Here is a 16,704-nt window from a genome sequence, read left to right on the forward strand (position 1 = left end):
GTGCAATTGCAATTTTGCACTACAGTTTTTTTTTTGTTTTTTTTTTTCAATGAAGTTCTATCTAATTTAATGTAATCTAATATTTCTATTTTTGTCTCCCCTGAAGGCATTCTGATATACAGTATCAAGCCATCATAATAGCAGAGGTTTATCATCAAGAAAATGAAACTGAAATTCACAGTTTTAAAATATACAGAACGCATCATACTGGTCGTTGAGGGGAAATCGTTTCTGATTATCAGCTTTGCAATGACATATCATGTCTATACCAGCTGTCACAAGTAAACAACATAGTAGTTTACAACAAAACTGAGATCACAGCATTTGGTGTCATGATGGCATGAGCATAAGGTCCATCTCATGGCTTTTCACACCAGTCCAAACCACACTTCATGTGACTGGCACATTGTATACATTTGGATTCATTTGGATTTCATGCTATTTTGTGAATGCATTCAAGAATATCGTATTTATCATTATAAACATCTTCTTTATCATTATTTAAAAAGCATCTGAAAAGGACTCTAATTTATGAAAAAATGTAAGGCTTTATAGCATTTGAGTTGTATTTCTATTGTTTTTACTTTCGATTATTATTTCAGTTATATCGTATTTTTAATTTTTCTTTTTTTTTTTCCTGTGTGTTGTTTATTTCCAGGGCCGTATTTATATAAGCCTTTTTTGGCTTCTATCCTCTCCTGCACAATGGTGTTACTTGCATGAAAAATGTTTTTAAATTTTTCTCCTGCTATTTGTGATGTGCAAATGAATAAACAGTGACCAAAAAAAGAACTTTGCTTGACATGCCTTTATCATATATTGTCAGGTCCATATATATTTGGACTGGGACACAAATGGGGTAATTTTGGCTTTGCACATCACCACAGTGGGAATTGAAATGAAGCAGTCGGGGGGTGACTGAAGTGTGGACGTTCAGCTTTAAATGTTCAGAAAAAAATGGAGGGAGTTTGTTTGAAATGGGTGTAATACCTATTGTTGTAAATATTTGTATATATGTGGACCTGACTGTATGTGTCTGTTGATACATTATGTTGATTTGTAGAACAGTGTCTGATGTGGGGTGTAGTCTTTCCTGTTTCAACTGAGAACCAATTAAATCAATTTTTACTATAATTATTATGGTATTACTGCCATCAATACTTATCTTACTTATTATAATACATCAATAATGAAATACTTGATGCTAGTTCAAAAATGATATCCCCATCTGCCTCTGGCTCACTTTTCCCTCTTTTATTCTTCTGTTCTATCATGGTTAACAATAGCCGGCTGTAACTTCCTGTAACAGGTCCAAAAGCATGAGCTATCAAAAAAGAAAAAGAAAAACCCCTTCATAAAAGAGCTAATCCATGTTTCAGTTTGACCACCTCTTTGTGCTGGAACAAAGTTTGGCTGTTTAGTCTTGACCTGCTAAACTGTAAAATCAGGAAATCCAGGCCAAAGGATTCAGGCGTGGAACCATCCTTCAACTAGAAAGTTGTTTCTGTTCTTGTGTTTGTTAGCTTAATTGTCCCTAATGGACCTTGACAAGTCAAAGTCCCCAGGAGGATACAAATATTGACATTTACTCTTCGTCTGATTATCACCTTGTATGTGCAGTTGCTTGTGCATGTATGTTGAAGGAGGGGCACATGCATAAATGATCTGACTCACATTCAGACCCCCTGCTCAAATGCTAAAAATGCTCTACAGATGACCTTCTCTGCCTCTGCCTTCATTGCCACTAAATGTTAATGACTGTGGAAATCGATGAGCACAGATTTATAGGTCACCCCCTTAATGGTTGGAATTGTAGAAGCAGACTGAGGTTCTGATGGTTCAGACTCCTTCAGGCTCCATGTTTTGCTTTGCCCTTCTCATCCAGACTTCCATTTTCAGATGAAGTTGACATCATTCTGAAATTGTCTGTGAAAAAGGCAACAGTAATGGGGAGAATTGTGGTGGTCCCTGTGGTAACAGTGAGAGAGACGTGTGGTTGAGTAAATGCATGTGGGTTGGAACTCGGGAGGCTGGCACTGAGAGATGGGCTTTTATATCTTCTTCAGTGAAGCAGGGCAGCCCCTCGGGGCCAGAACACACACACACACACACACACACACACACACATACACATTCACTCTGGGTAAAACATTGAATAAAAATGTACCTTTCTGGTGGCAAGCCACCAGTCTCCCAAGAGCTATGTTTTTTTTTTTTGTTTTTTTTTTTCCCCCAGCTTTATGCAGGTGGGGTTTTCCTAACAAGAGCGCTGTGGTCTGATATTCTGCGGCAGAGACGTACAGAAAAACACAGCAAAGCTTTTTATGAAAGCAGGTGGAGAGAATGTGAAACAAGGGAATTGTTAATTGGCAACCCTCCCAAATGAGCACACAGATACTGGCCATTGACTTGGCAACCGTGTTGTTAAGACGCTGTTTTGTTTTTTTTTTTGAATGAACAAGAATGAAGATGTAGCTACAGTAATCAGTGAGAATGAACGTCCATCTGTTTATTTTCACAAAGTAGTTGTTTACCACACTTCTGTGCAACACATAATCACGCTATGATAAACGACTGCCTTTTCTCTTCCTCTGCGGCAGACTTCACTTGCCAAACTGATGCTATTTTGGTGATATTTTCAATGGGAGGATGCTGTGTCCTCTTTCACCCACATATGAATCTGCTTTAATACCTTGGCTCATCCCTCATCCTTCATCCCTTCTTTTTCTCTCTCCTGCTCCCCTGAAACACATAAAGAGGAATGTAGGACAAAGTCTCTGCAGGCCGCTCTTAAAGGGATGCCCTTGTTTCTGCTCCACTTCTGTTTCTATTTCTCTCCTCTCTCGATCCCTCCCTGTCACACATACAGACTAATGCATGCACACACTTGCACAGTCACGTTATGTCGCAGAACAGCACACCTATATAGACACACACACAACTTTTGTGTCTGTCTAAGAGGCCTCATAGGCAGTGGCCTGGGCCTGTAATTCTATCATTAGTGTGCGATCAATGACAGCACTGAAAAAGAAACAGTGCCTAATGACTAATTAATGGGGTAAGGTGAGAAATATGGCTCTGCTGTGAGACAAGCTTGGCAGACTTTGTGGCGATGAAGGTTAACCTATATATAAGGACATATCTGTCTTCAGTACCTGCCGTGAGGTCTGAATGCTCGACCAGAGTCTATATATGGTTATTGCCCATTGCAGACTGTATCACCAAGTTGCTTCAGATTGAAATTTACAAGCTTTGACGGTACAATGACGCTCATTATAACCCCAAAATGGAATTTCGGGGATATTACAGTTTGACCCTGAATGCCGCCGCCAGATATCCTTGGTGTGAACGCGAGAACTAGGACAGATTTGGTTTGATTTCTTCTCCCTTGATAACCAACATCGGGGACCCCTAGTGGAAGAACCGTATTGATTTCAGCTACTCTATGAGTATTATAAGTCATCCAAATGGGAGCACTTTAGTTGAAAATCACTTTTTTGCATGTAAAAATCAAGCAATAATAGGCAGATTGAGACAAAATTTGGTCATCTTACAAATATCCATTTTCTTGCTACCATCCAGAGTTAATACGGTGTCATTTTCATTCACTAGGTGGAGTTTTGTGGGAAAAAATTGGTTCTGTGACCATTATTCTGCCACTATCAGGTCGATGTAGCTCAAATTGAGTTTGTATCGATTGTCTAACAATTATCTTTCTTCATGCCACTATCTTGAGTTTCCACGATGTCATACTTTGACACCAGGTGGTGTGTTTTTTTCCAAATGGTTGGGAGAGCAGACGGGAGATTTTGGGGATATACCCTTGCTGTCAGCCCCTGACAGAGCCTCATTTTTTCATGCTGTTAGACTGATTTTTTTCATTTTCATTTTAAATAAGCACATTATAATGAGTTTTAATGCTGTTTTTGGAATTCATTTCAACATATATCGAGTGAAGCTTCAGCTTAGCGATGGTACAAGTCAGATTTAAACTATCACAGAATGAAATTGCCTTGGTATTGCCCTGTCTTGTAAAAGTAGATATTGACTGACCTCTAATGAACAAAATCCCTTGAGGGATTATTAACCAAGTCCTTTTGCAATTTGAGCTCTTTTCATTACGCATTTAATGGTTAAACCTTTGATTTGTCAAAGTAACAAGCGTAATAAGACCTTTTTACTGTTGCAGTCACCTGATATCCCACAATTCCAGACAGAGCGGCTATTTTTAGGCATTAAAAGAGCCACTCTGTAAAGATTCAGTGAATTCAGTAAACCTAAAATAAACTACAGTGATCAAGGATAGCTTTCAGCTGTCTTAGCTGCATCAGGTCGCATTAATTCAGTCTTGTTGTTTACTTGTTGTTGCATCCAATTTTAGCAAAGAAATGAAAAACGATCAATCAGGCTGTAATACTTTATTTGTACAGTGCATCTCGGGCATCTTTGTGGATTTCAGAAGGCTGACAAGCTGATGTAAAGAAGCCTTTACCTAAAAATAAATAAATAAATAATTGATCAGGCTAACTCATGCTGATCAGTGTATTGAGTTGAAGGAGTCAGTACATTGAAAGTCAGTGATGATGACGTTCTATCCTTCAAGCCAAAACAAATAGATCTTTTTATTTTTTTATTTGACTCAAACAAGCATTAATTGTATTCATGTGTGGGCACTGTAATTCTTCCACAGATGCAGCCTGACAGATTTGTTCGGTGGTTGATGTGGGAAAAAATAAGACCACAAAGGCTGTATTCATGTTGCGCATCTGATCACCATTTGTGAAATTAATGGGAATGTGTTTTTTGACAATCCATCAGTAGATAATGAGCTGTTCAATGTGAAAATTGGAGATGTGTGTTGTTTAAGTTAATGCTGCAATGAAATAATGTAAAAAGTCTCAAAGTAATCAGTAAACCCAAGGCTATTCCTTTGACCAATGAGACTGTCTTTATCTTTTTTTACATGTGATAACTTCAAATTGCACTGAATTAAGAACTAAATGAAACCAATAACTATCAGGTTCATTTACTTTAATGGCACATGGCCACAGGTTTTATCTCTCAGTTGGTTTATGTTCAGAAACAGAGCGATATGATGTGTGTGGGTCGGGCTAGTTTACTGTAACATTATGGCTGTGAATCAATTAACTAAAAAAGTGAAAGTGTCACTTCTCCTGCAAAAGATGTATTTACTTTTACAGCAGCGTGCTTCCACTCTACAGTCGTTTATCCTCCTCGTTTACATTCAACAATACATTTATTATCATAGAAAATGCTTGAGTGGTGTAAGTGCAAGTCATTTACATTCACATGATAAAACATAGTTCTCTATTTGTGTCATCCCTGGGGAGTTTTTATTTGTGCATTGCCCTTGCTAAAGTATGTCTTATTTTAGTAATGGTGCCTTGACCTAAATCAATCATTTAAGTAATAACTTGGCCTTCTTTCCACTTCACAGATCCCTCCGTACCGTACTGCCCTCCAGAGACATACCTTATGCCAGTCATCCAGTTATTATGCTTCAAATGCACCTTTAATTTGTGGTGTATATTGGTTATGTGGTTTTAGCCAAATAGTAACAAAAGAGTCAAATTCAGTAAATACATACAAGGTTGGACTGGAGCAGTGATGTGGATTAATAACATACCAAGTGACTCACATTCTATGTTTGTCGCTGCAGTGAACGTTAGTCAAGTCAGTAGGAATGAGTAGTAATTGTTCACTTAGAGGCAACTGTTTTGTTGTTCCTGTAGCCAGCCAAGGTCATATGCAGGTTAACAGAGACTGGCTCTTGCTGACTGACTGAAGGTGTTTAGAACTATTCTTAGAACATCGTGAACTTCTGCCCTTGTGAACAAATGAGATTTACCTCTCTGGTTGCCTTTTCCGTAAGCAAAGTGTCTGGTCAAAGGAGGTTAACTCAAGGAAACATTTAATGTCCTCGCATAGACCTACGTGCTCTGCAGCACACCCTCCAGCAATCGCTATTCTCATGTGTACGTACATGTGTGCATTTTAATGCCAGTCTCCTTAAAGGCAAAAGGGGTTTTATGTTGAGAAAGATTGTAATGTGTCACCAGTGCCAATACAAGATGGTGAATTTGTCTATATACTGTACAGTCAAGGAAAAAGTTATTTGACCACCTTTATTTCTTCAATTTCTTGTTCATTTTAATGCCTGGTACAACTAAAGGTACATTTGTTTGGATAAATATAATGAAAACAACAAAAATAGCTCATAAGAGTTTAATTTCAGAGCTGATATCTAGCCATTTTCCATGTTTTCTTGATAATAACCAAAATCACTTCAGTTCTTACATCAGTAGCTATGGCATTATACTGACAAAAACAGTGCTTTTAGGCATTCCATGTTTTTTTTTTTTTCTGTCTGTTTTACTCACATGAAACACACAGGAGTTAGTACTTGATTGCATAACCATTGTATTTGATGACTTTTGATATTCTAATATTTTTTTGACGCAACTGTATATCTATATGAGACAAACTGTCTCCAGTACCTTTGGGAGCCTTGTACCTCTTCCTTTCCTCTCTTCCTCTTCCTGACACTCTGTCTCTTTTATCGCTCTGTGTCTTGCTGCTGTCTTTCATTTTCTCTGTCCACCTCTGTCTAAGCCTCTCTCAGTCCTCTCTTGTCAGGCGAGAAGGTATAACTCCCATCCGTGCCAGGGCTTAAGGAGTAATAAGAACTGTGTTGGGCAGATCTATTTTCTGCAGGAAACTCGGAGCGCAGGGGAAGGAATCCCTTGCGATTGTCGAGTATGACGTGACACCAGGAGTTGGCATGCTTTTGTCTACTTTTTAATGATCTTTTTGTAGAAAACAGATAGTCGGGATGGTAGATATGACAGGAACGCTTGTTCAGAGAATATAATACAAGTACACTCTCTGTGACTGCAGTTATTAGACTTGCCCTATTTCCTATATAAACCCTTTACTTGTCATTTTACGCTGTCTCCCTGTCAAAGGAAATACAAACAAATGTACCTAATGTGTTGGAACTCACTGACAATTATGAGCCAGATAAATGAAATGAAATGATGATAATAAAAAACACATATTTTAAAGGTGGTGTCTATTGTTGGTGTTGTGTCATAATCAAAAGTCATGGCATTTCTACTGAACATCTCGGCTGTGTGTCATGACACAATCCTCGTGTTATTGAGAATGCTTTGGGTCACATGACTGTAGATGAGTGGTTATGCAGAATTAGGCCAGAGCTGGGCCCTAGGGGAAACGCCACAGTGACCACTCCAAATGCTGCCTTCTATGTGCACCATCTGTGTGTGTGTGCAGTTGGGTGTGTACACTCATTTGTGCTTGTAAGCATATTTATTTTTGGTTACATGTGTGCATAATCTTTCACATAGTGATCTGTGTGGTTTTAGGGTTGTAGAAAATATTGATAGGTGTAAGTATTTTGTGATCGGTCAATTGTCGTGCATTGATTTTTGTTATTATGGAACACTGTTTCAATAATAAGATTTGTGGCACAATGTTATTATAGTGTTTTACCGAAGAAAGAAAGAAAACACTACCTATCTTATTGTATCACAATATATTGAATCATATCCTGTATCATAATATATATTGTATAGTCATATTCTTGCTATTTCACAATGCTTGTACCAGATCAGTTTTCACCAAGCATTAAGCTTCTGCGTCTGAAGATGCAGGTGACCTGTGTTGACTTGTAGCATTTAATCAGCCAAATAATAGTGTATTTATGTGCATATGATTCATGGCAGGGTTATTTTAGCTTGCTTGCTTAGTTTGATGCTTGTTTTGAGTAAATAATTCAGTTTACAGACTAGATCGATGCTAACACTTTTGAAGGGTTAGAAGTGAATTAACCTTTGCTTAAAATTTGATAGCACTTGAAGACAAAATGCCTTTTAACCAAATGAAAACAGCTATAATTGTGAAATTATATGCAATTAGTCGTGCAATAATCTTCTGTTCTGCAATACGAATGCAATATTTATTCAGTATTTAGCTATCAAAATATAAATACACTATTTTTATATAGACTTGGTTGATAGGTATACATAATGTTTCATAGTTATACTGTACATACTGTTAATATTGTTAATATTGTTCCTAGATATACTGTCACATACTGTTAGCACTCTAAATTTGCGTCTGTTCATATTTTGTCCATTTCTATTTTTTATTCTACTTAGCTCTATTATTGGGTTACTTTGTAAAATTTTAAAATTTACATTCAATTTTCTTGTTTTTAGTTTCTAGTTTGCTCTGTTCTTATTTCTGTAGTACTGTTTTGTTAATATTGCTTCACTGACTGGAGTAACTCTCCTAATTTCACTGTATACACAATGACAATAAAGGCTATTCTATTCTATTCTATTCTATTCTATTCTATTCTATTCTATTCTATTCTATTCTATATAAGAAAACAGTTGCTGCATAAACCCAAGTCTTTAACACAAACCAGAGTTATAGCTCATCTTAAACACCACATCAGTCCTTGGGATATGCCTGAGACCAACACAAACACACACACACACACACACACACACACACACACACACACATATGAATTCGAAGGTGGATTGGCCTCTTGGAGGAATATATTTTCTGTGAAATGCCTGGTCATTATAATGGATTATCATGTAGTAACATACTTGATGTTAACTAGAAGATGATTAAGCTTCATTCTTTGCTTCCTCTTGAGGATTTCATTATTATGCAGTGAGCTTGATCTCACACTGCGCCCCTATGGGCTTCATAGATACAAATGTATATTCAGTGTTTAATTTGAACATCTGGGAGTTACAACTGTGTACTCTTATAATGGCCTCGTGTGTGTTCCCTTGCCACTCTATACATTTTCATATATTGCCTATAACCAGCCAGACCACACATACATATTCATGTTCATCACGCAGCAGGATTTCCTCATTACTTGGGAACAGAATGCAATCGGTCCATGACCAAGTGAAGAATGAGCTGTGTACGCCGCCCATTATTACTTTGTTGAGAGCACCCACTTGGTAATGGTTAATCATCACACGGTAAACATGAAGATGGATTATATGACAGACCAGACGGATCACGACTCATTTATCATCATATGCCTTTTTTTTTTTTTTTTTTTTTTTTTTTTTTTAAAGAACACCAGACTTGCTGTTACACTGCGTTCGGTTGCTCAGTGTTCAGAACTACACTGTCGCGTTCCCTGTGAGCAGCTTCTGTCATATCTGTGGGGATATTTGTCTTTGACAGGTGCTGAATAATTTATGCAAGCTGTCGCATCAAAGGAACAGCTCCCATCAACTGTTTTTTTCTATTCATTTTTGACTGTTTTATCTAGTGTATGTCAAATGAGTTCCACTGACTTTACTCAAGGTCTTTGAACTGTGGTGGTTGCAGGGGGAAGCTGAGGATGTGGGCGAGCTAATTGGTGTGAACCATGTAAATCTCTGAAAGCCTGTATTTTTCATCAGATTTGATTGATTAATTTGATTTAGCTCACCTGCAGTTAAAACAAGTACAATGCTACCTGTAATCATGTCAAATTAAAAGTCCTCTTTGCCTTTTCCTGTGAAACATTTACAGGAATATACTGAGAAAATTATATTACCTTGCAATATTCCCTTATGACAATAGAAATTATGAAACTTTTTGCAAAATATAGTAACACAGTGACTAAAATCAGACCATATTCATTCAGAAAACAAAGTGTTACAATGATCAACAGTGATGCAATTATGATAAAATCATCATATTATTGAATATGTTTAGGTGGCATATGCAGTACTTTGAAAAGTTACAGGCCACAAGTGGGTATGTTGTTTTATCAAGAATATTGTCATGGACAGACACTCAGGATGCAATTTGGATGAAAACACAGAAGTCACTCAATTGGGGTTGAAGCAAGTACATTTTACATTTGGGTGCTTTTATGAAACTGGTCCTTAAAAACAGAACAGAGGGGCTAAAAATTCAAACCACTAATGTTACGAAGCAAGTTTGAAAGCACTTTTGGTCTGTTTTAAAAATAAATATTCAATGAGATAAAAGAGAAACCATTTTTCAGATAAAACACATTTTTATTTCATTTTCATACAAAAATCTGCATGTAACACGGTTAAAAGGACACGAAAATTACACGCTACTATTTTTCGAATTTCTTTTCATTCTCTCACTGGTACATTTTGGGAATTGAACTAACTATGCAAGGCAGAGTGTTTCACAAAAATGACCACTAATGCAAAATCACTCGTGATTTATTTGTGTTTAAATGGGTAGGTTGCGCATGTAGCGTGAGTGGACATGATGGGTTACACACAAAACCTGGAATGAGACTGTCAATTCATGAAAAACCCACATGTCTGGATTAGAAAAACCACTACTATTGTCAAATATAACACATGTCTTTATTTATAGCGGTATATAAGACCATTTCAAGTCATGTTTTCAGATCAAATGCACTGACACCTGGGTAGTTTTTCATGTCCCAATTTTGTTCCTATTTTTGGCCCCAATATTTTATTAAAAATTCAATAATTTTGTGATGGCTCAGAGTAAGACTATAATTTTTTTTGCATTTATCTGAAGTCATCAGTAGGTACCTCCCCGGGAAAAATAATGTCTAAATTTCTCTTTTATTATTGGGTCTAAAAAGCTGGAAAATGCCAGATACCAAAATAAACCCGGTTTCATAGAAGCACCCATATGCAAAGATATATTGAGACAACAGACTGCACTTCCAGAGTCTGTTGCTGCTCTCCGCCCAGTACAGAAGTGCGATAGTTTTTAGGCATTTGACAAAAACACTGAACAATGTCAATTTTTACGTCAGTGGCTGGTTTTACTTTTCACATATGCATGCATTTTTGTTTTTACAGTGAGGGTATATTGATCTCCACAAGTTATTAAAATGAGGACCTTAACGTTTTGCAATTTCCTTGTCCATGTCATGATACATTATAATGTACGGACATGTTTCTTAGTCTCGGTAACAACACGCAGCTGAAATATAGATCAGCATTGAAAACAATAATTTAAGAAAACGTATCCAGTATTTAGTGTGACCTTCTTTTGTACGTACCATGTCTTGTACTCTCCTGCACAGACAATATGACATTAGCCTCACTGCATAATTGGTTAAGTCATATATTATATGGACAAAAGTAATGGGACACATCGTGGCTACAGCTTGTCAGATGTCCTGTTCATGCAAATTTGAGATAAAAACATCATTTGTAATCAATATGATATTTTTCACAATATAAAACACTATTATGACATTTGTCATTTTTGTTTTGTATCTCAGACTCTTGTTAGAAAAGAAACACCTGAATTCAATGTGTCCTAATACTTTTGTCCATATGGTGTTTGACTTAGCAATAGGCAGTTATACTATGAGGCTAATGATGACATTTTCTATTCTAGTGGCTCACTACAAGAGTCACCCAGTTTTTAAGAAAATGACGAGTCAGTGTCAAAATATTTGATGGATGTGGTGTTACTATATCAGCCAATTAATGGCTTATCACCCTTTTCTTGCTCCAATATATGGTTTTTATATCCGCCTTTAAAAACCCGCTCTCAGTTGGCCTCTAAGTATTTATAGGCAGGTGGTGTCGTCAGCGAAATGTCTCTGACCTTGCCAGCATCAAAGCAGCTATTTTTAAGTTCAGATGGTTTCTTAATGGACTGGTGTGTAAACTATCTTTTAAATAGAGGTGAAAAAAAAATACAAATTGCAAACATGTCATCTGGACTACTTGCGGGAAAAGAAAATAACTAGCTTAGAATGTCACATTTATGTTCTCTATAAAATACAGGGAAGTTATCAGTCTTGGTTTATTGTCCCCTGGAGGTTTACAACAGTGTAGGCTTAAGATCTCTGCTCTGCTGAGTCGGATAATATGTTTGACTAATGTTTTTTCTCTCTTTCTCTCTCTCTCTCTCTGTTCTTCAGTCCTATAGAATCCTGCCAGAACTTCTACAAAGATTTCACGTTACAGATTGATATGGCCTTCAACGTCTTCTTCCTTCTTTACTTTGGTCTGCGGGTAAGTCACATGTAACCGTACTCATTTGCATTTACATATGCTCTGCTAACAAACAACAATCACATTTATATAATCAGAATATATGCAGCGTGACAACTTTCAACAATCCAGTACTCTGCAAAGATCTTAGACCATGTCTAGCTTTGTTGTTTTTGGAGGGTTGAAATGAACATACATGTTTATTTCTCAGGAAATATGTGCATAGCCGTAAAAAGACAATCAAAAAATTGAACTAAATGGGTTGTAAAGGTTAAAGTCACTATTTAGTGTAACCCCTGACCCCATGACAAGAAGCAGCAGAATCAGTTAGAAACATCTGACATGTATTGAATGAAACCTGATATAAAACATCAGAAAATTAATACATTAAATTTGATATTGTCTGAACTAAAGGGTTAAAGGTCACACTAAATACGACCCCTTTAGTTTATACACTGCAAAAATCTAAATACCAAGTGTATTTTTCTCATTCTGGTCAAAATATCTCATCACACTTAAAATTAGACATAATCACCCAAAGAGTAACTTTTCAGTGAGATATAAGAACTTATTTTTAGATAATAGATCTTGAAAATGTTATTTCAAGAAATCTTCCCAAGATAATTTTCACTTGTTCCATTGGCAGATTTTTTTTTTGCATAATTCAAGATATTTTTTTTGCTTAATTCAAGCAAAAATATCTGTCAGTGGAAGAAGTGAAACTTATCTTGGTAAGAGTTCTTGAAATAAGATTTTCAAGATCTATTGTCTAAAAATAAGTTCTTATATCTCACTTACAAGTTATTCTGTAGGTGATTATGTCTTATTTTAAGTGCGATGAGATATTTTGACTAGAAATGAGAAAAATACACTTGGTAAGATTTTGTTTTTTGCAGTGTAGAAGCTGTTTCTCCTTGAAACTTTTGTTTTTAATGCTATAAATACTTCACATATATCCATATTCTTAATACAGAGATTGAAAAATGCGTATGTGTGGTCATTAGAACTCGACTTAACCAACAAACCTAATGTTGGCTGAAGACTTTTGCACAGTCCTGTACCAACACTTTTTGTATTTTGCAGAAGTCTGTCTATAGCCTGTCATTAAAAAATGTCCCAAAAATAATTTAATAAATAATGAGAATATGAGTCACTGCAATTTAACAGGACAACAAGCCGTCTTTACACATAAGCAGACACCCACTCAAGTCACCTACGAGTACTCACACAGTATGTCTTTAGTTTATACCGACACTGTTGTTACAATGTCGCCAACATGGCTGTCATGCCATGAGCAGCATTCCAGCGGTGCAATGGCGAGCCTGACGTCCTCAATGAATGAATAAATAAACTCATAAGCTGCTTATGCCACCAACCATTTGCATGACTCAGCAAGAGGGGCGAAGCCTTTGTCATTCTATACAGTTTGTCAGAGATGCAAAAGGGAGGCGCAGTATGTTATTGGAATGGAGAACAATGGTGGAGTGGTGGTGTCTAGAATGAATAAAAATGCAAATGTGGTCCTGACTGCTGTTGTTTTTCTTACAGTTTATAGCAGCCAACGATAAGCTGTGGTTCTGGCTTGAGGTCAACTCAGTGGTCGACTTCTTCACTGTTCCTCCTGTGTTTGTCTCCGTCTACTTAAACAGAAGCTGGCTTGGTGAGTCTGTTTATCTCTCTCAGGTTTTTCTAAACAGCTCTGCTTTACACTGGCCCCTTTGTTCTTCTTTTTTTTTTTTTTTCATCCTACCTACACGTAGTTTTCGATTTGTTTTCCCCATAATTCTCTTTTTCCTCCGTCTTTTGCCCTCTATCTATACGTGTCACCACTCCCTCTGCCTCCCAGTCCCCCCTCTGTCTCCCCATTACTGGGAGTGTGTCTCAGAGGCCCTCTGGCTCGGGGCTGCAGTCAACTTTCCCTCATCATTGAAAGTGACAGGGCTGGGTTGCTCTGATGTTTAAGGGAACACAGACACAGCAGAGTGGATGGGCTAATGGGAGTAAGAGTGACTCAGAATCAGGCTGTGGATGTGTGTTTGTGTGTGTACTTCTGCATCAGACTGATTGATAATTGCTGTGTTGAGGCGTTACACCTGGACCGCGTAGCATACGCAGTAGCATAGTCCGTAAGTGCCATCTAATGGGCACGCATATATACACGTACATTCACACACACTCGCATGAATAGACTGGAAAACACCCTAACCTGTATTACATAATGACCTACTTTTCTCGGTGTGTTTGGAGTATTGTGGCCTAAATTGCACTGCAGTAAAAAGAGTTTCTTTAAACCTGTGTTCTTCTCTAGGTACACTCGACCTCTGTAGTCTGCATTAAAACTATATATTTATATATATAATTTATTTATTTATTTGTTTGCTTTTTTAGCAGGGACGGTACACATTAAGGAACGTTTATGTAAATGTACGAGTATTAGCAAAAAAACTGTTTTCAACTGTTGTCCCTGGGTAAGAAGTACAGGGGTTGGACAAAATATTGGAAACACCTTAAAAAATCAACAAAATATAATTTAATATGGTGTAGGTCCGCCTTTTGCGGCAATTACAGCCTCAATTCTCCGAGGTATTGATTCATACAACTTGTGAATTGTTTCCAAAGGAATTTTAAGCCATTCTTCAGTTAGAATACCCTCCAACTCTTTTAGAGACGATGGCGGTAGAAATCGACGTCTTACTTGAATCTCTAAAACTGACCATAAATGCTCAATAATGTTGAGGTCTGGGGACTGTGCCGGCCATACGAGATGCTCAACTTCATTAGAATGTTCCTCATGCCATTCTTTAACAATTCTAGCTGTATGGATTGGGGCATTATCATCTTGAGGTAAAGGTGTTTCCATTATTTTGTCCAACCCCTGTACAGTGCCAGCATTCATAAAATTAGAAACATTTAAAACTAGAAGCACTCGGAGAGTGCAGACCTCCGCCAAGGCTGATCAGTGGCCCCCCCCGTGGGCCCCCCCATCCCCGATCACCACCAAAATTTAATCATTTCTTCCTTATCCCATTTCCAACAAACCCTGAAAATTTCATCCAAATCTGTCCATAACTTTTTGAGTTATGTTGCACACTAACGGACAGACAAACAAACAAACAAACAAACAGACAAACAAACAAACAAACCCTGGCAAAAACATAACCTCCTTGGCGGAGGTAAAAAACATTAAGGCTACACCCACACATTACATAGCATTAGTTCACATATGCAGTATACACAGTTAACCTTTAAGTATTAGTATAAACACATGGAGAGACATTTGGCGCATGGGCAGGTGGTCATTCAGCGCAAAACAGAGAAAACTTGATTCCAGTGAAGATGAATATGAACAATTTACCTGGTTGCAAGCAGCTCTCGTTTTGTCTAATAATACATCTACAGACAGACTGTGTGATGGCTCTACAAAACTGAATCTATCATTAAATGTGAACTACCTTAAAATCACATGAAAGAAAAATAGTGTTAGATGGAGCGTACCAAGATTCTTCTAAAAACATTTGACCTCCTAATAAAATGATGCATATCACTCAGATAAACTGTTTATTTATCCTTCAAATGACAGTATATAATTCTGCCACTAGGGGTCTACACTAATAAGAAAGTAGGGATGTATAGTAACCTTTTTTTTTTTTTACAATAATCCAGCATCTTCCTATCTTATACCACTCATATATGGATGTTCATCAATGGGCAAAACCATACATAATGACAAATCTGAAATATATAAAGATTAAATTCACATAACACAACAAACAAAAATAGTATTGAATCTAGTTTATCATACATTCATTCATTTTCTGAACCTGTCTAGTTTATCATGTTTCTTTTAAATCCTTTTCCACTTTTAAATCCTGTTTTTTGTGTTTACCTCCAAATACAGTGTAAATCATTCAGATAAGATGTTAATTTACTGTATCTATCCTTAAGATGGACATTTCTTAATCAACACAATAACAGATTTAAACTGACTTTTTGAAGCAACAATCCAGCATGTTTACATCATATTTTACTTTTACATACTGTAGATATTCATCCTATGCTGATACATAATAGAAAATCTGAAATCACTTGTTAATTCACTAAAAAAATAATATTAGATGTTGTGTATCCAGCTTATTTAATCTTTAAAATTGTGTTTTACCTGCCAATGAAGTGATGTTCATCTGGATAAGCTGTTAGTTTTTTGTATTTATCCTTTAAATTTGGAGTATTTAATGTCTGCCACTAAGGATCTTTTAGTCAGAATAAAGACCCTTTGCAATAATTTGCAATAATCTGGCGTTTTATTTTATATTACTCTTATAAGGATGCTCATCAGTGGGTACTTTCCCTTTTTAAATAAACTAAGTGAAGTAAAGTAAGGAGTGTGACTATATCTGAAGTACTGTGGGATCATGGGCATAGTTATTTTCACCACCACTGCTGATGTCCAGGGCAGAAACTATAATTATACATGATGCAATGAGTTGAAGTTTTGTTGACATCTAATATAAAAGCTGCAAGTAACAATATGATGCATTGAATAAGGCTGATACATTGAAGAAAATGATATCTGTAATGTAATCTAGTGCACAAATCAGCAAAATATGCATTACAGGCCTATAATTTTACGTGATTTTATTCAGAAATATTTCATATTATATCT

General features: G+C 36.7%; 1 protein-coding gene across 31 annotated transcripts in view; it reads left to right on the top strand.

Annotated features, from left to right (window-relative positions):
- Positions 1-16,704, top strand: part of kcnma1a (potassium large conductance calcium-activated channel, subfamily M, alpha member 1a) — a 202,592-nt gene that overhangs the window by 114,498 nt on the left and 71,390 nt on the right. For all 31 annotated transcript variants that reach the window (XM_030155838.1, XM_030155841.1, XM_030155837.1 and 28 more), the window contains exons 4-5: positions 11,969-12,062; positions 13,590-13,701. In XM_030155838.1, coding sequence (XP_030011698.1) covers positions 11,969-12,062; positions 13,590-13,701 — 206 coding nt within the window. The remainder of the gene's footprint in view (positions 1-11,968; positions 12,063-13,589; positions 13,702-16,704) is intronic.

The sequence above is a fragment of the Sphaeramia orbicularis genome, chromosome 15, assembly GCF_902148855.1.
Source record: "Sphaeramia orbicularis chromosome 15, fSphaOr1.1, whole genome shotgun sequence".
Taxonomy (NCBI): Eukaryota; Metazoa; Chordata; class Actinopteri; order Kurtiformes; family Apogonidae; genus Sphaeramia; species Sphaeramia orbicularis.